General features: G+C 42.0%; 1 protein-coding gene across 2 annotated transcripts in view; it reads left to right on the top strand.

Annotated features, from left to right (window-relative positions):
* Nucleotides 1-26071, top strand: part of GABRB3 (gamma-aminobutyric acid type A receptor subunit beta3) — a 285246-nt gene that overhangs the window by 186938 nt on the left and 72237 nt on the right. For both annotated transcript variants that reach the window (XM_061394206.1, XM_061394205.1), the window contains exon 4: nt 9637-9857. In XM_061394206.1, coding sequence (XP_061250190.1) covers nt 9637-9857 — 221 coding nt within the window. The remainder of the gene's footprint in view (nt 1-9636; nt 9858-26071) is intronic.

Below are 26071 nucleotides of genomic sequence, written 5' to 3'. Positions count from 1 at the left end.
AAGGATCTCTTACATTTTCCTGGTTCTCTTCGGTTTAGGTTAAATTCTAGATTTCTTCTGATTCTACATAGGTTTTTTTTTTTTTTTTTTTGTCCTTTGAGTGAAAATCAGTATAATCATTTCGCATTTCAGACTTACTGTACTCCTGAAAAACAGCTATGGTAACTTTTCATACATGAAAAGCAATTTTCAAAATAATTTATATCCTTTGCTAGTTTTTCATGAGGCTATAGAGGACTGGGGAACTTGTTAACTATTTTCAGCAGCCCATCCAGATTTCATCCAGAGGTGACTGGTTCATCTTCTAAATATACTTGGCATTTAAGTAGATGAGTAAAAATTATAGACTATGAGCCTTTTGGTGGATGCAGTAGCTATATAAAGACCAGAAAATCTCAGCGCCCTTCCTCTGCATTCACACACCAGCTTCCTCCCAACTCCAGACTTAGTAGATATTCCTTAAATATATACTTCTTTTGCATTATTGTACACATCTTGGCTCCTTGCGTGTGCCCTCTGTGATGCTAATCACTTCAGAGTGTGTGTCAGGCTGACTTTCCAGATGGGTAAGTGTGCTTAAGACAGTGAAAAGGCAGACTTGAAACCTGGGCATGTTTGAGTTTAAAGTGCCTTCTCTTAGTCACTTTCATTATACTCGATTTGATTTTATGAATACCCCACCAGAATGTGAGCTACTGTAAGGTACAAATGATGCCCTCTTCATCTCTGGGTCCACAGTACCTAGCAGAGTTCTCGGCCTGTGGCAGATACTGAGGGAGGAGGAAAGGGGATCAGAAGGAGGTGTCCTGCTTTATTTTCACAGATCACCGTGTTACCAAACTCGGGTTCAGATGCTTGCTGCTCGAAAGCCAATAATTGAAAGGCAAGTGTTGGTATAAAGGAAAGTTGCTTCCATCAGAGGAGCCACTAATCTGGGGAGAAAGTGGACTCGTGTTCTGAGACCAAGTCCAAAGATTCCACTCAGCCATGACAATTTTTAAAGAGAAAGAAGGGAATCAATCTCAGTTACTCTTCATGGTAGGAGGTCAGGTTCTTCATCATTTTTCTGTTGTGTGCAGACCTGCTGACTTCTCCTGATCTTCCTTCGGAAGCTTGTCTTGCCCACATGGTCTGCCTACAGATTTGCTGAGAGGGAAGCTGGGAATAGACAGTCCATCATTCTTTAACGACATAGTTCTTCATTCTTACTCTTTTTAATTGAGGAAAGTAATCAACAGGTTAGGCAAGGCATTTTATACATTCAGTAGTTAGATTAAATGTCACCAAGTGATCTCATTTTTCTAATTAAGGCCCGAGGAAATCAGAAATGGGCAAACAGGAAAGGGGCAAAAGAGCTGCTTAGACTTGTCAGACATTATTCCATTTCTCTGGGGTTAGGGGCAAAGGTCTGTCTTCTGTAACTTTTTCATGCTGACATAGGGTGGTGTATTCTGAGTGGAAGATACTGAGAAATGTGTCTGTAGCATCTCTTTGCTGACAGTTTTAGTTGCCTGCTTATATGTATGAGCTACAATTATTTTTGATGCCCACAAAGGTATAGAGAGATGCTTCTCTTGTAGCTCAGTCAGTAAAGAATCTGCCTGCCATGCAGGAGACCTGGGTTCAATTCCTGGATCGGGAAGATGCCCTGGAGAAGGAAATAGCAACCCATTCCAGTATTCTTGCCTGGAAAATCCCACGGACAGAGGAGCCTGATGGGCCACAGTCCATAGGGTCACAAGATTCGGACATGACTTAGCAACTAAACCACCACCAAGATATAGATTATTATAAGTGATAACGTTAATACCATTCTTTGACTTAGTATTGCTCAAGATGTAGCAGCTTATATCATGGCTACAGTCTAGTCATCATGCAGTTAGCTTTTTCCCTCTGGTGGAAATTATAGTATCTGTTCAGTGAGCCAGGAATGTGCATCAGACACTGAAAGATCCTGTGGCTCTATTGTCCTATGGGCCACAGTCCATAGGGTCACAAGATTCGGACATGACTTAGCAACTAAACCACCACCAAGATATAGATTATTATAAGTGCTAACGTTAATACCATTCTAGACTTAGTATTGCTCAAGATGTAGCAGCTTATATCATGGCTACAGTCTAGTCATCATGCAGTTAGCTTTTTCCCTCTGGTGGCAATTATAGTATCTGTTCAGTGAGCCAGGAATGTGCATCAGACACTGAAAGATCCTGTGGCTCTATTGTCCTGATCATGAACAGATTGAGCCTGCTCTTCTGTTACTCAGGGAGGCCTGGGAGATATCAGTTTTTCCACAAGCCAAAGGCAAGGGGCATGGAGGGGGCCTTTGTATTATGTTGATGGGGATGAGGGTGAATGGGGTGGGCTGCAGGGTTTTGCTGGATTGTAACCACATGGATTCAACAAATGGAAACCTAGGTACCAGTAAAATCTGTTGTGGGAGGGGAGATGGATGCAGCATTGGATACTCATTTTTTGACCATTGAAAGGAATGGATTAAGATTTTCTAAATAAATTTTGTTTTAAAAAGTGCCAAGATTTCCCCAGCCTAATTTTAGTTGCAGAAATGCCTGCAAAGGAAGCCTCCACCACTGAGGGCTTATGTAAGCTTCTTGAAACAATTTCCTGTCTTTCCTGACCTAAGAACAACTTACCTGTGAGGTTTTGGTCTCATAAACTTGCTGAACCAGATGCAAATGCAGGTGTCCTGTGGCTTTCACAGCTGCAGTTAAATATTTAAATTTGGCTTCGAGATTGCCTTTCTTTCTCAGGGTTAGTAAATTTTTTCATTTCCTGTGCTCAGGAAATCTAGTCAGTTACCTAATTGCAGAATAATGAGCAGTATTTCCACTTTCAAATATGTATTCTTTTCATCTTAATGTGATAAATACCAAGAAATTTCCACAAGCAGGAAGAAATGTTTTTGTTTATCTCTTATTACAATTTATTTGTGCTGCTTGAGTTATACACCCAAGGGTTTTATTTTCTTGTTATTTGTTGTTCCTGCTGCTGTTTGTATATTCTCAGGGGATTTTAGAAGGACAGTCACCTATGCACAGATTCTTGGTCCTTGAATGCCTCATATTTAAGAATGCTTGTTCCCAGCCTCCTCAGACTGTATGCCTGCCCCTTTGCCCCTCCCGGCTCCATCCTCTGCTGCCTCAGCACACTGACTCCCAACCATGGGATCATGGGCTGGGCTCATGTCTTACTCAGAAATTGTGGCTTCTGACTTTTGTATGAAATGCAATTTTGTAATATGGGGTAAAACCTACCAACTCTCGTGTCATGTTTTTTCAATGAGAAAATATGACACAAATTCTAAACAAATGACTTACTCGTTTATGGAGCCCTACCTAGTAGTATTTTGCTGTAAAGAATCCACCTGCAAGGCAGGAGACCCCGATTCGATTCTTGGGTTGGGAGGAGCCGCTGGAGAAGGGATAGGCTACCCACTCCAGTATTCTTGAGCTTCCGTTGTGGCTCAGTTGGTAAAGAATCCTTCTGCAATGCAGGAGACCTGGGTTCAATCCCTGGGTTGGGAAGATCCCCTGGATTAGAGAACGGCTACCTACTCCAATGTTCTGGCCTGGAGAATTCCATGGACTGTATAGGCCATCGGCTCACAAAGAGTCGAACATGACTGAGCGGCTTTCACTTTCACTTTGTGAAGGCAGTATAAAGCCTGCAGGGATAGGCCTAGCCTTGGACTTCAGTGTTTCTTGCTGTTTGATTTAATACACATATGTAAAAAAAGGAGAGAAAGGAGAGGGCCCTGACTTCTTTAAGTTATCAAAGGACTTTATGATCCCTAAGAGAAGCCCTGAGGCATGAATTGCCCTTTAATTGAATGCTTTTGTTAGTAAGATTCTTTGTAAGAAGGAGTCTTTGTTTTGAATATAATTCCTCAATATTTTTTCATGCTTATTCCAAGTTCATCATGAGCTTTTTATAACAAAGGGAGAGAAGGGCAGAGGGTGGAGGGAGAGAGAGATTCTAGACATTTTATCTTACCTAATGATTTAAAAAATTTTTTTATTTGAAAAATTGCTTTACAATTTTGTTTTGGTTTCTGCCACACAACAATATGAATCAGTCATGTATATAAATCCCTTCCCTTCTGAACCTCCCTCTCCTCCCACCATCCCACCCCTCTAGGTCACCACAGAGCACAAGACTGGGCTACATGTGTTTTAGCAACTTCCCACTAACTGTCTATTTTATACATGTCTACTATACTGTATATGTCAATACATATTTATACTATATATGTCAATGCTACTTTCTCAAATCATCCCACCCTCACCTTCCCCCGCTGTGCTCACAAGTCTGTCCTCTACTAGATTCATCAGTACCATTTTTCTAGATTCTATATATATGTGTTAATATGTGATACTTGTGTTTCTCTTTCTGATTTACTTCATTCTGTATAAGAGGCTCTAGGTTCATCTACTTCCCTACAACTGACTCAAATTTGTTCCTTTTTATGGCTAAGTAATATTTTATTCTAAAAATGTACCAAAACTTCCTTATCCATTTATCTGTTGATGGACATCTAGGTTGCTTTCATGTCCTGGGTAATGTAAATAATGCTGCAGTGAATATTGGGGTACATGTATCTTTTTCAGTTATCATTTCCTCAGGGTATATGCTCAGTAGTGGGATTGCTGGGTTGTATCTTAGATTTATTCCTAGTTTTTAAAGGAATCTCTATACTGTTTTCTGTATGGCTGTATCAGTATACATTCCCACCAACAGTGCAGAAGGGTTCCCCATTCTCCACACCCTCTCTAGCACTTACGGTTTGTAGAATTTTGGTGAAGGCCATTCTGATTGGTATGAAGAGATATTACAGTTTCGCATTTGCATTTCTCTAATGACAAGTGATGTTGAGCATCTTTTCATGTTTATTGGCCATCTTTATGTCTCCTTTGGAGAAATGTTTGTTTAGGTCTTCTGCACATTTTTTGATTGGGTTGTTTGTTTTTCTGATACTGAGCTGTATGAGTTGCTTATATATTTTGAAGATTAACCCTTTTTCAGTTGCACGATTTTCTCCCATTCTGAGGGTTTTCTCTTCATCTTGTTTATTTTTTCCTTTCCTGTGCAAAAGCTTTTACGTTTTATTAGGTCCTAGTTGTTAATTTTTGTTTTTATATCCATTAATGTAGCAGGTAGTTCAGGGAGCATCTCACTGCTATTTATTCACCCAGTGATTTTAATGAGCTGTTGTGTTTGTATGCTCAGTCACTCAGTTGTGTCCAGCTCTTTGTGGCCCCACGGACTGTAGCCTGTCAGGATCCCCTGTCCTGGGAATTTTCCAGGAAGAATACTGGAGTGAGTTGCCATTCCCTATGCTAGGGTATCTTCCCGACCCAGGGATCGAACCTGAGTCTCTTGTGTCTCCTGCAGTGGCAAGCGGATTCTTTACCACTAGTGCCAGCTGGGAAATCCGGATGAGCTATCATAGTTTGAACCAACTCAAACTGAAAAACTCACGTTTATGCATCATACCCTAGAGAGCCCCAGTTCTCAGTGGCCTGGAGAAATCTGGATGAAGATACACTTGCATTTTCCCTGCCCCCTGTCACTGCCTGTCCTTCCTCCACTAAATCCTGTCTCCTAGGAAACCGATGCTTTTAATCAGGGCCTCCCAAGTTCCCAGTGCCAGCCTCATTCAGTGGTTGGACTTGGACATAAACAGAAAGCTGAGTGCTCTCAGGGTGGACTGTACCTGAGTCCTCCTCCAGTGCTGAGGTCAAAGACCAAAAGCTTACTTCCCTACCTCTACCTTATGTTCCCTGAGGAGTCCATGATTCCTGCTTTTCCCCTCTAGCCCATTGCCATCTAGATCTCTGTGGATTCCTGGAGCTTTTACAGTCTCAAGCTCTCTTCTTTTTCTGAGAACAGACTCAAATCCAGTGCTGGCAGACTTGCCAGTCCACATAGATTGCATCTCCTCATGGCTATGTTCTTTGATCTAGGACAGATCACTCCAAACCCGGAAACCAGCAATTTGCCTGGGACCCCTTGGAGGAAACAGAGCTTTACAAGGCATCTGTCTACAGAGAGCTGTGCTAAGTGTCTGCAGGATGAGGGGCTTTAGTGGTACCATAGTTCTTATTCTTCCCCTTTAAAAAAAAATTCCTGGAGAAGGAAATGGCTTCCCACTCCAGTGTTCTGGCCTGCAGAATTCCACAGACTGTAAAGTCCATGGGGTCACAAAGATTCTGACACGACTGAGCGACTTTCACTCACCTGAAGAAAGCTACTGTACCTGGCTGCACCCTCCCTTCTTGGGGACGTCTGTGCAGACCTCACCCACCGGGCTGGTTTGTCTGTGTTGCGTGGAACCCCACCAGAGCTGAGAGGCTGAGCGCCATCCTAGCGGGAGACAGCCTCAACTTCAAATCCAAGTTCCCCCAGTTGCTTGTGTAAGTGGGGGTGGGGAAGCAAAGTATATGAACTCTCCAAATGTTTCCTTCTTCCTAAGGTAATGAGAACAACAGCAATCCCTGCCTTGTATTTAAATAAGATGATCTCGCACAAGGCCTGGCCCTTGTTGTCATCAAAACATGTTAGCTGCTGCTGGCAGTGTGAACGGTGTTCCCTAACACCCCTCCCAGGAGTCAGCGCCGTGGCCCCACAATCGCCCAAGAGAGCAGAGGAGGCTTGTACCCGTGCAATCACCTCTCCTTTATCCACCTTTATTCCCTCATCTGCCTCTTCTTTCTCTGCAGGAGAATGAGGTGAGATGCTGAGTAGTGTCCCACTGAAGTCCCAGCGCCCTTGTTTTCCAAGGCACAGCCCATGCAGCAGATTTGCATTTAAGTGCTGCTACTTTTTATCCCTGTGTTTCCTAAGCTCTCCTGTACCTCATTCCCGTCAAGTCACTCAGCAAACACCCAAGACCAGAACTGAGCGGTGCTGCTAACGCTGTGGAGAGCAGCAGAACTCAAAATTAGACCCTGCTCTGAGCTTGCAGGCTGAGTGACAGCTGGGCTCCCAGGGCCAGCTGACACATGGCTGCGCCTCCACCCGCATGGCAGCCCACGTGAGCACCAGCTGGAAGGGAGATGGCAGAGCGGTGCTAGACTTCACGACTCGGGCGTGGGATGAGGGCTTAGAAACCAGGGGAGAAACAGATGAACCTCTTCTATTTCAAAAGAAGGCAATTCAGAGACTTATATTTAAATTGAAAATCCTTTAGCTGCTCCTGCTAATTTACCTCAATCTTGTTATGCCACCAAAACTTTGCATGCTTCACTTAAAATGCATCACCTACATTTACTGATGTTATGGTAGTGGTGGGACATGATTGTGAACTTCACAGGCCCGTCCACATCCTGAGGGTCTGCATCAAACCTACTACTTGTGGCTTGCTAACCAAGATCCCTTTTCTCTGTCCGCCCTCATCATCCCCCAACAGGATCTCCCACTCACTGAGGGCTTTGCTCATCATCCCTGTTACCCACTGAACTCACCATTGCAAAGCTGATCTTCCTCACCCACAGCTTGAATTTAAAACATAGGTTTTATTATTATTCAGGTATGGCAAGGCCAACAGATAAGGAGACAGCTCTCATTGAAAAGAGAGTTTGTCACCAGCAGACACCAAGAGGAGGGTGCATGTTAAAGCATGAGAAATCAAAAAGTAAAAGACGTGGTTGATACACGTGGTTATGTCACTTGCTGCTTAGAAACCATCAGTGTTCATTGGCTTTGGAGCCAGTGTTCGAGTTTCCCACTTTCTGGTCACTGCTGCAGTCCAGCCTTGCCCAGCACTCTGTACTTTCCCCCTCTTGCACCCAGTGTTCCAGCAAAACTGCACTCCTTGGGGTTTCTCATCAGTTCAGTAAAAGCAACAGTGCTTGTGTGACTTTTCATTCCCCTGCCTTGTGTCTAGCTGACCAAGGCTTCAGTACCACCTGCTTTCTGAGGATGTTTAATTGGTGGTGGGACTTTGTGTGTGTGTGTGTATGGGGGCTTCACACAGTTAATCCCAGGCACAGACCTTTGCCATGGAAGTGAGCAGGAAAAAAATGCCTGTTTCTTCGCATCGACTCAAATGCTAACTTTCTTTCTAGTTGCAATAAAGCTTCAATAAAGGGCTTCCCTGGTGGCTCAGACAGTAAAGACTCTGCCTTCAATGCAGGAGACCTGGGTTCGCTCCCTGGGTCGGGAACATCCCCTGGAGAAAGAAATGGCAACCAACTCCAATATTCTTGCCTAGAGAAGTCCACGGACAGAGGAGTCTGGTGGGGTACAGTCCGTGGGGCCGCAAAGAGTCGGTCATGACTGAGCGAGTATGAATAGAATAAAAAAATATAACAAAAAGGGCTCCTCAGGCCTTTTGCAATTTTTGCTTCCCCCTCTCTGATTTTTTATGGGCCCACTGGCTTAAACTTTCTTTTGTTTGTAGTTGTGAAGTATGTATTAGTTCTGTCTGTGACGGCACCTGGAGAGGAGTGCGGGTGTGCTTTGTCATTCTGGAGGCTCCTCTGCTCCAGCACTCTTGTGGCCAGCAACAGTCAGTGACACGGGCAGCTCTGAGAACTGCCCTGTGAGGTGGCAAGAAGAACTGAATGGGATGTCAGGAGACCCATGTATGGGAAAGATCCTTCAACTGGCTTGCCGTCTGCCCCTCACTGCCTGCACAGCGGATGTGCTCTGCCGGTGTGGAGCCCACGTGCTCCTGCCTGTAACAACAGTAATTTCTTCCTCCCTGGCTGGAGAGTTTACTGACTCCTTTGGATTTTCAGATTGAATCCTTCCACAATGCAGTTCAGGATGTCCCATGACCATGAGTGGGTTTTTAGACTTGATCACTCTGAACTTGAATAGTGATTGCCGAAAAGAATAGAAATTTAAAAATAGAATTTCCATGCTCAGCCTCTGATTTGTCTCCCCCACCCCACTTTCTTATTTCACTAACTACTTTGCAAAACAAAAACATGGGGTCACCTGCCTATTTTGCTGCTTATTTTGTGGGGGTTGCACCTAGTCTAGTGCCTCCTCCCACATCCGGCTTTAGTCCTATTTTCTCTAAGTATCTTCCTCTAGAGGTGATGACAGGGCCCGATTAGCATGTAGTAATGGCCTTGGCAATCTAGAAGGAAAGGGAAATATGACACGTGACGCAGAGAGACCTCCTGCAGGTCATCCTGTCCCCAGCTGGTGATTTTTTCTAGAGGATTCCATCTACAGCCGTGCAGAGGGTGGAAGGAAGGAGAGGAAGAGTCTAAACTGCTGAGAGTTTGTAGCCAGGACTGGCGTATTGTTGGCTGCTCAGGCATAGGTATGCCTGGTGGGAGGAGGAGGACCTAGGCTAATGCCTGGGTTCCCTGCCAGCACTCTAATTTTATGATGACTTTTTTTTTGGCTTTTATTTAGGGTGTCTCTTAAATGCCAATTTGTCTAGTCTGCTTCTTACCTAAATAAAACAGACTGCTTATAGACATGATGTACACCTGTTAAAACCAGTGTTTGCATTTACAAGAAAGCAACCACTGCTTCCTAACCCTGTCCGAAAATAACCCATTTCTCATGGATTCCAACCTGAATTGGGCCAGTTGTGGAGGAAACTTGCCTGTGGTTGAACACAAACTCCATTTTTCTTTTCTTTTTTCCCCCCAGGATTACACCTTGACCATGTATTTTCAACAATACTGGAGAGATAAAAGGCTCGCCTATTCTGGGATCCCTCTCAACCTCACGCTGGACAATCGAGTGGCTGACCAGCTCTGGGTGCCTGACACATATTTCTTAAATGACAAAAAGTCATTTGTGCACGGAGTGACGGTGAAGAACCGCATGATCCGCCTCCACCCTGACGGGACGGTGCTGTACGGGCTCAGGTCTGTCTGCCCTGTGGGCTGGGTTCATGGTTGCATGGCACGTTGGCCTTGAGTTTTACTGGAGTTGATTATATTAAGTGAGGCCATGTCCTCCGATTAATTAAGAGACATCCATGAAACATTCTGAACTCTGAAGAAGAAGAATCTTATAAATCTAAGATTCGGAGCATTACTGTTACTATAAAGCAAGGCTGTTTTTCAAGCAAGTGAAATTGAGATTGATTGAGAGTTGGATTGAGTTGATGTAATTGGGCTATAAGAACAGATTCCCTCAGGACGGATTTCCCATATCATAACCACAAAGGCCCATAATTAATATCACCTTCCTACTTTAGAGGCTTTCAGTAAAGTTTCCTAAAGCCATTTGCAGAGTTGAAAAAAGGTCTATGTGTGCTTACATACAGAATGGTCTCCACAGAGCTTTATGAGGTGGCGCCACCAATGTTTATGGGGATGAGTAAATATGAGGTTTCCTGTTGAGAATAACCTCTCGCCAGGTCTCATAATGAAGTCTCGTGAATTCGGAAACCAGACCGCTTGCTGTCTGGAACCCTGAGGATCCCTGGGCTTCCCGGGTTATCCTGGAAGCCACCAAGCCTTCCCGTGATGTTCCGCCACTGCTGGTTCTTAGTGGTTTTGACTTCCACGGCATGGTGACCTTAGCAGTCATGTTGACTTAGCACTGGTTTTTGTTTTGTTTTAGAGTGAGTGTGTCTGCCTCACAGTCAGGAATGGGGCACAGGTGGTTATCTTGGAGCAAAGGTTTATCTCCAAATGTTGTGACTCTTCTTTTAGCATTTAATTTACTTACGGCTGCGTAGGTCTGTGTTGTGGCACACAAGCTTAGTAATTGCAGCTTGTGGGCTCTAGAGCATGAGCTCCGTAGTTCTGGTGCATGGGCCTAGTTGCTCAGCAGCAAGTGGGAGCTTAGTTCCCAGGCCAGGGGTCGAACCTGGGCCCCCTGCATTGGCAGGCAGATCCTTAACCCCTGGACCACCAGGGAAGTCCCTGTTGTGAATCTTTGACTAAGACTCCAACAGGGCTAAAGAGTAGTCATAATAATGTGTATTTAAATCCATACCACTGTGAACTTCAGTGCTTTGGGAAGAGTAAAGGGAATTATTTAACACTGCCTTAATTGGAAAACGTTAAGTAACTTCCTCAAAACACCAGTATATAGAATGAGATTTGGAATTTTAGCAAATATCAGACTTAACTGTAAGAGAAAAAAGTGGCACAGGTCAACTAAGCCATGGTGTTACTCTAAAAAGAATCTAGATAATGTTTCCTTGGGATATTTTCAGCATTTTGTGTTTTTGCCTAAAAGTGAGAGATGTGGTTGAAAAGTTTTGAAATTCTGACAAGTAAAAAAATCGGTTGTTCAAAAGATTATCCAGAGGCCATGTAAGCATAAAATAGGGAGTCATGTCCTTCATTTACCTGCCCTCCCTCCCCAAAAATGTAGGTAGAAATGGATGTGTGCGTGAACGTGTGTGTGTGTGTGAGAGAGAGAGAGAGTGTGTGTGTGTGTACATGTGTATAGTGGGGGCAAAGCATAGGAAGCAGATATCAGTGAAAATTGGCTCGGCCTTCTTGGCTTCTTGCTGCTTGGGTTCTCTCCATTTTTATTTTTATGTTGTTTATTTTCTCACCAGGGTTAGAGTACATTTAGTGTATCTAAGAAGAAAGGTTTCACTCTGTTAGGACAGTATCTGAATCCACTCAGATCGCTTTAACAAACGCCCACAGCAGACACTTATTTCTCACTCTCTGGAGGCTGGGAGTTCAAGATCAAGGTGCCAACAGCTAGTGTCCAGGGAAGGCCTGTATCTTCATTCATGCCAGGAGTCTTCTCACTGTATCTCCACCTGATGGAAGCGCTGTGGGGTCTCCTTTATTAGAGCACCAATCCCATTCATGGGGCTCCACCCTCATGAACTAAGCCTTCATGTCCTGATACCACTTTGGGGTTCAAGTATGAATTTGAAGGAACATAAACATTTGGACCATAGCAGACAAGATGATACAATATGAATGAAAGAACTGTAATTAATTTCCAAACTCCATTTGAAAGTGTTGGAATTCAACCATAAAACAGGCAAGAATAAGAAAAACCAAGAGATTAAAATTATGTAACAGCTAATACTGACTGTAAATTATAATATAGAATTTAAATAATAATTAATAATAAGCTATGGGATCCTTTTAATAATAAACTTTTTACAATTATCTAGAAAAACTCTCTGGTGAAATTTACTCCAGCTGAGCTATTTACAATCCTAAAAGTTGATGCTGTTAAAGTGCTGCACTCAATATGTCAGCAAATTTGGAAAACAGCAGTGGCCACAGAACTGGAAAAGGCCAGTTTTCATTCCAATCCCAAAGAAGAGCGATGCTAAAGAATGTTCAAACTACCGAACAGTTGTACTCATTTCACATGCTAGTCAGGTTATGCTCAAAATCCTTCAAGCTAGGCTTCAGCGGTACATGAAACAAGAACTTCCAGATATACAAGCTGGGTTTAGAAAAGGCAGAGGAACCAGAGGTCAAACTGCCAACATTTGTTGGATCATAGAGAAAGCAAGGGAACTCCAGAGAAGCATCTGTTTCACTGACCACATGAAAGCCTTTGACAGTATGGATCACAACAAACTGTGGAAAACTCTTAAAGAGATGGGAATACCAGACTACCTTACCTGACCTCGGAAAAACCTGCATATGTGTCAGGAATCAACAGTTAGAACCTTACATGGAGCAACTAACTGACTGGTTCAAAATTGGGAAAGGTGTAAGACAAAGCTGTACATTGTCACCCTTTTGGTTTAATTTATATGTAGAGGCTTCCCAGGTGGCACAGGAGACGTAAGAGACGTGGGTTTGATCCCTGGGTCAAGAAGATCACCTGAGTAGGAAATGGCAACCCACTCCAGTTTTATTGCCTGGGGAATCCCATGGACAGAGAAGCCTGGCAGGCTATAGTCCATGGGGTCACAAAGAGCTGGACATGACTGAAGCAACTCAGCATGCATGCATGCAGAGAACATCATGTGAAATGCCAGGCTGGATGAAGCCAAGCTGGAATCAAGATTTCCAGGAGAAATACCAACAACCTCAGATTTGCAGATGACACCACCCTTATGGCAGAAAGTGAAGAGGAACTAAAGAGGCTCTTGACGAGAATGAAAAAGCTGGCTTGAAACTCAACATTCAGAAAACTAAGATCATGGCACCTGGTCCCATCACTTCATGGCAAATAGATGGGCAGAAAGTAGAAACTGTGACAGATTTTATTTTCTTGGGCTCCAAAATCACTGCAGATGGTGACTGCGGCCATGAAATTAAAAGACGCTTGCTCCTTGGAAGAAAAGCTATGACCAACCTAGACAGCATATTGAAAAGCAGAGACATCACTTTACCGACAAAGGTCTGTCTAGTTAAAGCTAAGGTTTTTCCAGTAGTCATGTATGGATGGATGTGAGAGTTGGCCATAAAGAGTGCATTCTTGGCTGAGTGCCAAAGAATTGATGCTTTCGAACTGTGGTGCTGGAGAATACTCTTGAGAGTCCCTTGGACTGCAAGAGCAAACCAGTCAATCCCAATGGATATCAATCCTGAATATTCATTGGAACGACTTATGCTGAAGTTGAAGTTCCAATATTTTGGCAGCCTGATGTGAAGTGCTAGCTCATTGGGAAAGACTCTGATGCTGGGAAGGATTGAAGGCAAAAGGAGAAGACGGTGGCAGAGAATGAGATTGTTAGATAGCATCCATCTAACTGACTGACTGACTCAAATGGACAGGAATTTGAGCAAACTCTGGGAGATAGTGAAGGACAGGGAAGCCTGGAGTGCTGCAGAATTTGGGGTAGCAAAGAGTTGGACAGGACTTAAGGACTAAACAATAACAACCAAAGTGAAATTTACATTCATTACACATCTCAAATAGCCTCTTAAATCAGTAAATGGATTTCCAAATCATACTGTTTTTATTCAAATGGGCTTTACAGGGGGCTCAGTGTTCAAGAATCTGCCTGCCAAGCAGGAGATATGGGTTGAATTCCTGAATCTTCCTGAGTCAGGAAGATCCCCTGGAGAAGAACACAGCAACCCACTCCAGTATTCTTGTCAGGGAAATCCCATGGACAGAGGAACCTCGTAGGCTACAGTCCACGGAATTGCAGAGTTGGACACGACTTAGCAACTGAAGAACGACAGTAGATCTCAGTATGGACTACCCTGGTGGCACAGTGGAATGAATCCGCCTGCAATGCAAGAGATGTGGGTTCTCTTCTTGGGTTGGGAACATCCCCTGGAGAAGGAAATGGCAACCCCCTTCAATATTCTTGCCTGGGAAAACCCATGGACAGAGGAGCCTAGTGGTCTTCAGTCCATGGGGTCACAAAAGAGTCAGAGATGACTTCGTGGCTCAGTAACAACAAATGTCAATACAGCCCCTAGATATTTATTTAGAGCCTCATATTTTTTAAACAATTCTTACATGTGGAGCTATACAGGCTGTCAGAAAGGAAATTAAATAACAGACCATTTTCCACATGTGTTTATCAGCTATAATGTGCCATCTAAATTCCTTTGAAACTGGCTAATCTAGAAATTTCTGCCTTCAGTTTAAAAAAGCTCACATAGCTATAGAAATTAATTTGAATTTGAAATAATTTGAATTTTTGGACAGAAGGCACATTAGTGCTTGAACATACTGATAATTTAATTAAATTCATCTAACTACATATTCAGTGTTATCCTGTGTGAAATGAAGTACCATTTATATATTCCACAAGATATTCTCAGGCACACTATATGTATTGTGTATTTCGATAACATAGTATGAATGTCACCCTGCATCCACCCCTTGGTAGGGTTTCTTAACTTCCCTCTCTTCTCTTTTTACTGTTGTACTTTCTGGATCACGCTGGTGACATGGCGAGAAAAAGATGGCCAGTGTTTGTATCCTTTTAGCAAATAGGTCTACCAGTGCCTGGTCCTGGAGGGGGTCTGGTGCAGCTGAAAACTTGAGTGGATTAAACCCACAAGGAGGTTCGTGGAGCACTGGGCTTGTCAGTCTCCTGCTTGTAAAACACTGCTCATGAAGGCTCAGTCCAACAGAGATTACTTTCCTACTGGCTGTGTCCTAAGAAGCTAGTTGACCTATGTCCCTGGAACCTTAAGGTTGAGTTCTTCTTTCCTTTGGAGACTGGGATTGGCCTTCACCTCGAGTATCCTGCAGTTGCTCAAGCTGGTAGGTTAGTCACCATTTAGCTCCTCTGGGCTCCTTTTCCCAGATGTGTCTAGCCATCACAGCAGAAATCATCAAGGGCTTTTGCTTTGTCAAGAGCAGAAGAGGATCTCTGGCTGGGGATGAGCTCTCCATGATGTGGGTTTGTACATCATCTCAGACTTATTCTGGGAAGTCGTTAATCCATTCCTCTGATGACTCTGCAGAAGTAGTCAGTCACAAAGATGCTGGCGAGGGACCATGTTCATGTAGTGATAAAAGGTTATTTTAAATCATGAACTCCTTTTCAATGACTCTTACAACCCCTATGTTGGCCTGATACTACCTTGAGATTACCTGCTTGGCTCAGCTGAATGAGACAGTGAATCAAACCTCTGGTACTCATCACATCACCAGATGGGGTAAGGGAATGCTCTAAATAGGGCATACATGCCATCTTAAAATAAGACTTGGGCTGTTGGAAAATTTCCTTTGAGGAGCCAAACCTTTTTAGGAACTAGGAGGATCTTGGCTGCCAAGAGGCTCACAAGGCTTGATCCTGTTCCTAAGACAATCTTTCTGTTTCCTTTGGTGCCCGGCTGAAGTTCTCTTGCTGTCTGTCCCTCTCCCATCTTCCCATCTTCTTTTTCAAGTCAACCAATCACCTTATGACATTGAATATCTTACCTGCCCCACGGAGAGTACTTTGTAATGTGATCTTTTCTTCAAGCCATGAATTTTGTGTCTTTGGACCTTTTATCCTGATGCTAGGAGTTGGTAATGATTTCATAAAATTGTACTTGACTTTCTCTGAAAAGATCCTGGGAGTCTGAGGTTGAGTCATCTTCATCAAAACAATGTAGCCATGTTGTGCCTGAGAAGCTTACTGCAAAATTTATTGGAAAATATCTTGTGAAATTCCTACTTGCTGTTGAATATGACTTGAAATTGTTAAAGTTGACATTCCTGTACTTAGAAAGTTCATGCAATGTTAAAATGAACCTAGAACTTATTTCAGGAGATTCAAATTAAGTCATCTCACTGGTTTGACTGCTATCTTTTTCCAAAACAGTATTTTATAGGGTGGTTCTGGCCAAACACCTTTTTCTCCCAGGAAAGCTGTAAGCCCACACAATTAGTAACTTCCCTGGTGGCTCATATGGTAATAAGTCTGCCTACAGTGCAGGAGACCCAGGTTCAATCCCTGGGTCGGGAAGATCGCTTGGAGAAGGGAATGGCAGCCCACTCCAATCGTCTTGGCCTGGAGAATCACATGGACAGAGGAGCCTGGCTGGCTACAGGCCATAGTGTCGCAAAGTCAGACAGGACTGAGTGAGTCACACTTCCACAGAATTAATAAGGCTCATATGATTGGAGTGCAGATGTGTTTAATCCCCAAACTCTTGTTTAGTCATTGCCTCCAAATTACTTTCAGCTAAGTAAGAAACATTGATAAATTGCTTTCCAAGAGGGATTATGCCAATCTTTACTCCCACCAACAGTAAATTACATGCTAGCTTTAGGGTTGTAACACCTGCTTTGAACGTCATCATTTTTTAGGCTACTGTAAATAATCTATCAATATATTTACTTCATCCCTTGAGGATGGAGAAAATCACCTGTCTTTAAATTTGGGCTCATAAAATCATCTGTTCTCCCTAATCATGTTAATTCTTCCCCTGTTTTTAAGAACACTTTCATATCTTCACTTCAGGCATCACTCCTCATTCACATTTGATGATGTTACCCTATACCTTAATTAAAAACACAGAAACGTCTTCATCTTGCCATTTACAAAGGGGCCGTCCCACATTCCTGCTTCTCATTCTGTGCTTCTCTCAAAGTGGAAAGTGGGTCCCGAGCATTTCAGGAATCACCTTCACCTTGGCATCCTCTCCCTCTAGAGGGTTTGGCTCCTGCCATCCTAACTGCTCTCGTTTTACAACTGTCCTTTTCTCTCATCGTGCTTGCAGTGTGCATACCTTCCTTCTACTCTTCAGAAAGAGTCAATAGCCTTGGCACATGCTCTTTTCTTGATGCAATATGTTGTTTCTAGATATTCATGTTTTTAGCATCACAGTGTAAATATATTATTGAAGGCAGTTCACCTGGTCTTACTCTGGTCACCTATGCCTTTTTTATTTCACTCTCTTGTTTTACTTTATTTTTATCATAGCACTTATCTATATCTGACATGAACTTGTCATTTTATTGCATTTCTAATTCACTGACTCTGTTCCTATCCCTGATGGTGGGGAAACCACCATTAGAATATAAAAGAACCTGTTTCTTGTTTATTATTACATCCCAAAATCTAGAGTAGGAAAAAGTACAGTATGAGGATTAAGCTTAATTCCAATTCTTCTTTCTGGAGTACTTTATTTTTATATTTTCTATTTAGATTCTTAATCTATCAGAATTTATCTTGGTGTACGATTGTGAGGCAGCTGTCCAGTGTTTTTACTTCTCAAATGGTTGGTTAGCTTTTTTTTGCAGTACTTACCAGTTTATTCTTCCACATGAGCTTTAGGATCATTTGCATTCTCAAAATTTCTAAAAATATAATGTGAAATGTCAGTTGGAATTATGCTCATAAATATGACTTTGAGAAGACCAAATGCTGAATGGTGGTCAGTCTTTCCTACATCCCTGTGGCACGTGTGTTCTTGCATGCTTTCAGTCGTGGCTTTTAGTAAAATTTTGTCATTTTATTAATAGACAATCACTCATTTCTTTCTAAGATTTTTCCTGTTTCTATAAGTGCGGAGCTGTTACGACTGGCATCATTTTTACATTATCTTTCTAACTCATTGGTATGTGGGGAAACTATCCAACTGTTTGTTTATGGCTGTTCTTTGTTGATACATTTGCCCACTATCATATCTAGCCAGGCTAATCTCTTACTGTGTCTAATTATTTAGTAAATACTCTTGAGGATTTTAGTCTTATAATCATATTGCTTATAATGGGTTTTTAATCTTCATTTTTATTGGTTTTATTCATGTTTCTGTTTTATTTCATTGGTTTCAACTTCCAGAAAATGAAAAACAATTGGGGATAACAGTGTGCAGCATTCCCTGGTTCTTCGTTATAGTAGAAGTGCTTCTTGCAAATCATCAGGAAGGATGATTTGCACTCTCAGTATAATGTAATTGTAACTCATTCTTTTACTTCCATTAAATACAGACATACATACATACATACTCTAATTTTCTGGGAACTAGGTCATGAGTTGAATAACAAATATCACCAATTTATGGAATTTATTTTCAGCAGCTCATTATAAATCAGATGGCTGACCCTACATGGCTTTTTTACATATCAGAAATAAGAAGAAACTTTGTTAATTCAATTTCTAGATAGATGATCATTTTCCTTTTTTTAGCCTATAACTGTGATGTATAATTTCCTACTGTGATCTATCCTTGAATTCCTGAGATAAATCCTATTTTATCATGGTGGGCAATACACTTAAGAAATTATTGTTTGCTTTGCTCATGCTTAATTTATAATTCTTTTAAAAATCTGTTGACAGCCGGTTTATTGGTGTAAATATATCTTGTGATCTAGCCAGTGTGGTTTTGTTTCTCCCCCACTATCCCCCTAAATACTGTTAAGTGAGGTATGAGGTTTTGATTTTTTGGCCACAGGCATGTGGGAGTCTAGCCGCCACCCCCCCCCTACCAGGGATGGAACCCCCATCCTCTGCATTGAAAGGTGATCTTAACCACTGGACCTATAGGGAAGTCTTGTGCCACTGTTTTAAGAATAGTCTTTTCCCATCTTTTTGTTATACAGGACTTCTTAGTTCAATGTCTAATATTAAATGCAGACTTAGAATTAATATTTTCCCTTGCATGGCCCAGCCCCATTTTAGGCTGGAAGCCTGTCGTGGCAAAGGAAGGATGGTTGATTTCTCAGCATCTGTGCCTCTGCTTTTCCCCTGTCCCCTCCCAGCCTACCTTGATGACCTATATATTACCTCCTCTGGTTTTGAAGGTTTTTTTGGAGGCAGGTTTGGAGGGAAAATAAATAAGAAAAATATTACTGGAACTGTACTGTTTTCTCTTGGTTTCATGCTCTTTGGACCGAGAGCATATGGGGAATTGGCTCTGTTCAGAGCTTTACTCCAGGAGGCCCCTTGACCAGCACTGGGAGTGGGGAGACTGAGCACAGGATACATTTCTATTCTATGGAGTCCCTTGGAAAAATTTCCTTAGTTCTAGGGCTCTGTCCTTCGTGGACACCTTCCATCTCTCCACCCATCCATGCAGCCCTGGTATACAGGATTCAGGAGTGCTGCAGGTCCTCCCTTTTCCTGTGGAGACCCTGGGTGAGCCCCAGGAATCTGCCTGCTTTCCTCAGATAATACCCAAGCCCTGTTCAGTCTCCACTGTCCCACCACCCGCATTCCAGGTGTGCCACATCCACAGTTCCTTCTAGAGATCAGCTGGAAGACGCTGATCTCTCTTAGGGAGGGCTGGAAACTCTACCAAGAAATCTATCCCCAATTTAGCTGCCTCTCCTCATTACTGTGATCTCCATTAACGGTCATAACTTGGACAAAGATTCCAAGAACCATGAGCCAATTCAATGAAATTCAGTAATAAATTATCCAATGGTTAGGTGATAATGTTGGGTCTTCTCACACATTTCTCATGTATATCATGTAGATTCTATTAAATATATTAATACATTAGATCTCTTTGTGTTTTGACATAATATGAATCAAGAAGATTTCTCTGTATTTATATGTTCTGTAATAAATTATATCATATGTTAAATCTCTGTTCCTAAATTGAGTTGATATTCCTGTAAGTATTTTAAAATTTACCTGTAGACATATACAGTTGACCTTTGAACACTGGGGGGGGTTTGGGGCACTGACCTTCCACACAGTTGAAAATCCACATATAACTTTTTAGTTGTCCCTCCATATCCTTGGTTAAGCATCTGCAAATTCAACCAGCTGTGGATTGTTCAGTGTGATAGTGTATATTTATTGAAAAAATTCTGCATCTAAGTGGACCTGTGTATTTCAAATCCTATTGTTCAAGGGTCAACTGTACTACACATAAAATGTTTTTGTAGATGCATGGTACTTTGAAAAGCCTCTTGAATGTCATTTTCCACCCTGGCACACATGGCTCTAATTTCTGCTATACTTATAGGTATCTGTAGATTCTCTAGATTTTCTTCTTACATCAGTCTTAAAAATTCATGTTTTTTAGGAAAATATCCTTTTTATTTAGACATTTAATTCATTAACATGCACATATGCATTACCTTCTACAATATATTGTTGCATTCCCTTCTTCATTTATAATTATGTTCAGTAGCATCAAGAAATATTTATCTATTATATATATGTGTGTGTGTGTGTGTTTATATACATTTTAAAGAGCTAGCCTTTAATTTTTCATCATAATTCTGTTCATTAATTTATGCTTTACCTTTGTAAACATCCGCTTCCTCCTATTGCTTTTAAAGCTCTCTTTATTGAGGAGTGATGTCAGCAAAGTGGCAGACTAAGAAACTCCAAGTTTTTATTTCTCCACAGAAGCATCAAAAAACAAGCAGAAGCTGTCTGAACCAGCTTTTGGGGAGCTCCAGAATATATTCCTGGAATATATTCCAAGGCTTATAGCAACCAACCAAATGCCAAATAAAGAAAAACCTATATTCAAAACAGTAGGAAAGTTTTGTGGCATTTTCCCCTGCCATTTCCCCATCCCTTCCCTGGTGCAGGGACAGTTTTGATCTCAAGCAAGTGGCAGCTCAGTTACAAGTTCTCTGGCACTGGAGGGAGCAGAGCAGATCTTTTTTATGAACCATTATATGCACATGTTCTGTCTGGAAAACACCCAAAGGACTGAAGCAAACTCAAAACACAGAGACGAAAAGAGGCAGGTACTACTCATAAAGGCTTCAACATGTCTACAAACTCATAGATGTCTAAGGCAAGAGATATGGAGTGGAAATATAGCATAGACCAGCTGAGGCCCGAAAGAGAAGTAGGGATGAGACACTTTGGAAAATTAGGTCATTCAAAAAACAGCCATACAGAGTCAGGATCAAGATGGCAGAAAAGTTCACCTCCCTCCAGAGAAACATTGAAAATACACCTCTAAGTGGAACAATTCAAACAAAACAGCTACCAAGTGCCAACAGAAGACCTTAGACATCTGAAAAGGCAAGATAACCTCCATGTGACTGGGTAGGACAAAAGGAAAAGTAAAAAGAAGGAATCAGGATGGGGCCTGTGCCCAAGGGAGGGATCTGTGAAGGAGGAAGACTTTCTACATCTTGGGAAGGCGGCTCACCATGGGAGAAAGTGCACTGGATGGAGGGGGAGTTTTGGTGCCTGAAAAGGGGGAGAGCAGCAAAGGGCTCGTGGAAGGCAAAACGGGGAGTAACCTTCACAGAGGATTGGCACCGCCATTCTGTGTTCCTCAACTTCTCTGTTGGTGAGAGTGGGGGTCGGGTCCTGAAGCTCAGACTCCAAATCTCAGCCACAGGGAGAAGACGAGGGTTAGCTGAGGAAAGAGCCTGAAAAGTTCAAGAGTTAGGATGTGGCAGCGGAGGGTGTACTAAGAAGGTGTCTGGGCTTCCAGAGAAGCAAGGCACCATTTTGGGAGGTATATGAGGAGAGAGGTGGACCACCATAAGAACTTCTTTCCCTGTGAGGACTCCCAGGCAACAGGAAACCATCTACAGGAACTCCAGAGGTGGGCAGGAGTTGCCACCACCACCATGAGCTCCAGAGGTAGCCACTGGCTGTATCTTCCAGACCCGTAGGCAGAGGCCAGGTCCTGCCCCTGCTGACCTGGAAGGGTGCAGACAGCTTCCCCCACTAGGAATCCTGCCAGTGGGTCATGGAACACACCCCTTGCTGACCTGGAAGGGTGCAGACAGCTTCCCCCACTAGGAATCCTGCCAGTGAGTCATGGAACCCACCCCTTGCTGACATGGAAGGGTGCAGACAGCTTCCCCCACTAGGAATCCTGCCAGTGAGTCATGGAACCCACCCCTTGCTGACCTGGAAGGGTGTGGAAAGGTACAGCTACTATGAGCTCCAACAGCAGGACCCAAGACCTATCCACACTGTCCTGAGAGGGCAAGGATAGCACTGTGACTAGAAAATCCACCAGCGAGTGTGAGAAACCTGTTCCACTGTCCCAAGAGGACACAGATAATTCCTCAAACTAGAAAATCCACCCACAGGTGCCACGACCTGCTCCACTGTCCTTGAGAGCATGCAGATAGCTCTTGCTACTAGAAGATCCATCAGTAGGACCTGCCTTGCTGTCCTGGGAGGGTACAGATAACGTCTGCAACTAGTGAATCTGTCAGTGGGTGTCCAGACCCTTCCCTGCTGTCTTAGGAGGGCACAAATCCTCTCTCTATTAAGAAGTGAAGGGGACTGTTAAGAAGCAAATGCTAGGACCCACTCTGCAGTCCCAGGAGGACACAGGTAGCTACCCCCACTAGGAAATCTACCCCGAGGAGGGGCTGAAACCACAGCTGAGCACCCAAGGCTGGTGACTAAGGAAAAAGAGCTGAAATCTCTTCCTCAGAGTGCTGTGCACTGTGGAGTTACACCTCCATTGCAGCTTCTTAAATTCAGTTCAGTTCAGTCACTCAGTCATGTCCAACTCTTTGTGACTCCATGAACTGCAGCTCTCCAGGCCTCCCTGTCCATCACCAACTCTCAGAGTTTACCCAAACTCATGTCCATTGAGTCGGTGATGCCATCCAACCATCTCATCCTCTGCCGTCCCCTTCTCCTCCTGCCTTCAATCTTTCCCAACATCAGGGTCTTTTCAAATGAGTCAGCTCTTTGCATCTGGTGTCCAAAGTATCGGAGTTTCAGCTTCAACATCAGTCCTTCCAATGAACACTCAGGACTTATCTCCTTTAGGATGGACTGGTTGGATCTCTGTGGAGTCCAAGGGACTCTCAAGAGTCTTCTCCAACACCACAGTTCAAAAGCATTAATTCTTCAGTGTTCAGCTTTCTCTATAGTCCAACTCTCACATCCAAACATGACTAATGGAAAAACCATAGCCTTGACTAGACGGATCTTTGTTGGCAAAGTAATGTCTCTGCTTTTGAATATGCTATCTAGGTTGGTCATAACTTTCCTTCCAAGGAGTAAGCACCTTTTAATTTCATGGCTGCAATCACCATCTGCAGTGATTTTGGAGCCCCCAGAAATAAAGTCTCACACTGTTTCCCCATCTAATTGCCATGAAGTGATGGGACTGGATGCCATGATCTTAATTTTCTGAATGTTGAGCTTTGAGCCAACTTTTTTACTCTCCTCTTTCACTTTCATCAAGAGGCTCTTTAGTTCTTCTTCACTTTTTGCCATAAGGGTGGTGTCATCTGCATATCTGAGATTATTGATATTTCTCCTGGCAGTCTTGATTCCAGCTTGTGCTTCCTCCACAGAGAATGTTCTGTGTGTACTTGAGAGGAAAGTGTATTACAATGCTTTCAAATGAAGTATCCTATAAATATTAGTTAAGTCTATCTGGTCTGAATGTGTCCTTTAAGGTTTGTGTTTCCTTATTAATTTTCTTTCTGGATGACCAGAACATTGGTGTAAGTGGAATGTTAAAATCCTCCACTATTACAGTGTTACTATCACTTCCCCCTTTACCATTTGCCTTATATTGAGGTGCACCTATGTTGGGTACATATATATTTATAATTGATATGTCTTCTTCTTAGATTAATCCCTTGATCATTATGTCTCTTTAAATTTTGACAGTCTTTAAATTTTATTTTGTCTGATATGAGTATTGCTACTCCAGCGTTCTTTTGATTCCCATTTGCATGTAATACCTTTTTTCCATCCCCTCACTTTCAGTCTGTATATGTCCTTAGGTCTGAAGTGGGTCTCTTGTAGAAGTAGCAAGCGAAAATGTCCACTCACACCAGTATTATTCAGCATAGTTTGAAGTTCTAGCTGCAGCAGAGAAAAAAAAATAAAAGGAATCCAAATTGGAAAAGATATAAAACTAACACTGTTTGCAGATGACTTGATACTATACAGAGAAAACCCTAAAGATGCTACCAAAAAGCTAGAACTCCTCAATGAATTTGGTTAAGTCACAGGATGCAAAATTGATACTCAAAAATCTCTTGTATACACTAACAGTGAAAGATCAGAAAGAGATATTAAGAAACCAGTCTCATTTACTGTTGCAACAGAAAGAATAAAATACCTAGGAGTAAGCCAACCTAAGGAGGCAAAAGACCTATACTCAGAAAAGTAAGATACTATGGAAGAAATAAAAGACAACACAGACAAATGGAGCAATATATCATGTTTTCAGTTGGAAGAATCAGTATTGTGAACATGACTATATTGCACAAAGCAATATACAGATTCAATGCAATACCTACCAAATTACCTATGGCACTTTTCACAAAATTAGAACAAACAAATTTTACAATTTATATGGAAACATGAAAGACCTTGAATACCCAAAGCAATCTTGAGAGAGAAAAGAGGAACTGGAAGAATCAGGTGCCCTCACATTAAAGTATACTGCAAAGCTACATGAAAACAGTATGGTACTGGCATAATAACATAAACCAATGGAACTTGATAGAAAGCCCAGAGATTAACCAACACACTTATGATCATCTAATCTATGATAACAGAAGTAAGAATATACAATGAAGAGAAGGCAGTCTCTTCAGTAAGTGGTATTGGAAAATTGGATAGCTGCATGTAAAAGAATGAAACTAGAACACTCTCTGATACCACGCACAAAAATAAACTCAAAATGGATTATAGAACTACATATAAGGCTGAACACCATAAAACTCTTAGAAGAAAAGATGAGGAAAACACTCTTGGACATAAACCACAGCAGGATCTTTTTTGTCCCATCTCCTTGAGCAATGAAAATAAAAACTAACAGTACCTAATTAAACTTAAAAGCTTTTGCACATTAAAGGAAAACAAAACAAAAATACAATGCCGAGAATAGGGGAAAATGTTTGTAAATAAAGCAACTGACAAGAGATCAATCTCCAAAATATACAAAGCTGATTGAGTTCATTCAGCTCAATATTAAAAAAAAAAAAAAAACCTATTGAAAAGTGGACAGAAGATCTAAATAGACATTTCTCCAAAGAAGACATACAAATGGCCAAAAAGCACATGAAAAGAGTCTCAATATCACTATCAGAGAAATTCAAATCAAAACTGCAATGAGATATCACCACATCAATCAGAATGGCCATTATCAAAATTGCAAATAATAAATGCTGCAGTGGGTATGGAGAAAAGGGAACCTTCTTCCACTCTTGGTGGGAATTAAATTGGTAGATCCACTATGGCAGACAGTATGGAGGTTCCCTAAAAAATTAAAAACTGAACTACCAAAGACCCAGCAATTCCACTCCTGGGCACATACCTGGAGAAAACCATAATTCAACAAGATACATGCATCCCAGTGTTCATTGTAACACTATTTACAATAGCCAGAACATGCAAGTGACCTGAATATTCATCAACAGAGAAATGGATAAAGGCAATATGGTACATATACACAATAGAATATTAGCTATTAAAAAAAAAAGAACAAAGTAATGCCATTTGCAGCGACTTGGATGGACGTAGAGATTGTCATATTGACAGTCATACTGTCAGACACAGAAAGACAAATATATATCACTTATATGTGGAATCTAAAAAAAAGTACAAATCAACTCATTTATAAAGCAGTAGAGTCACAGATGTAGAAAACAAACTTATGGTTACCAGGGAATAAGGGGGTGAAGAATAAATTGGGAGATTGAGATTGACATATATACATTACTATATATAAAATAGATAAATAATAAGAACCTGCTCTATACCACAAGAAAGTCTACTCAATAATCTCTAATGGCCTATATGAGAAGAATATCTTTTAAAAAGAGTGTATATATGTATATGTGTAACTGATACATATCACTTTGC

The sequence above is a fragment of the Bos javanicus genome, chromosome 21, assembly GCF_032452875.1.
Source record: "Bos javanicus breed banteng chromosome 21, ARS-OSU_banteng_1.0, whole genome shotgun sequence".
NCBI classification, from domain to species: Eukaryota; Metazoa; Chordata; class Mammalia; order Artiodactyla; family Bovidae; genus Bos; species Bos javanicus.
The sequence above is the reverse complement of the archived record's forward strand: the minus strand, read 5'-3'. Positions and strand labels throughout refer to the sequence as shown.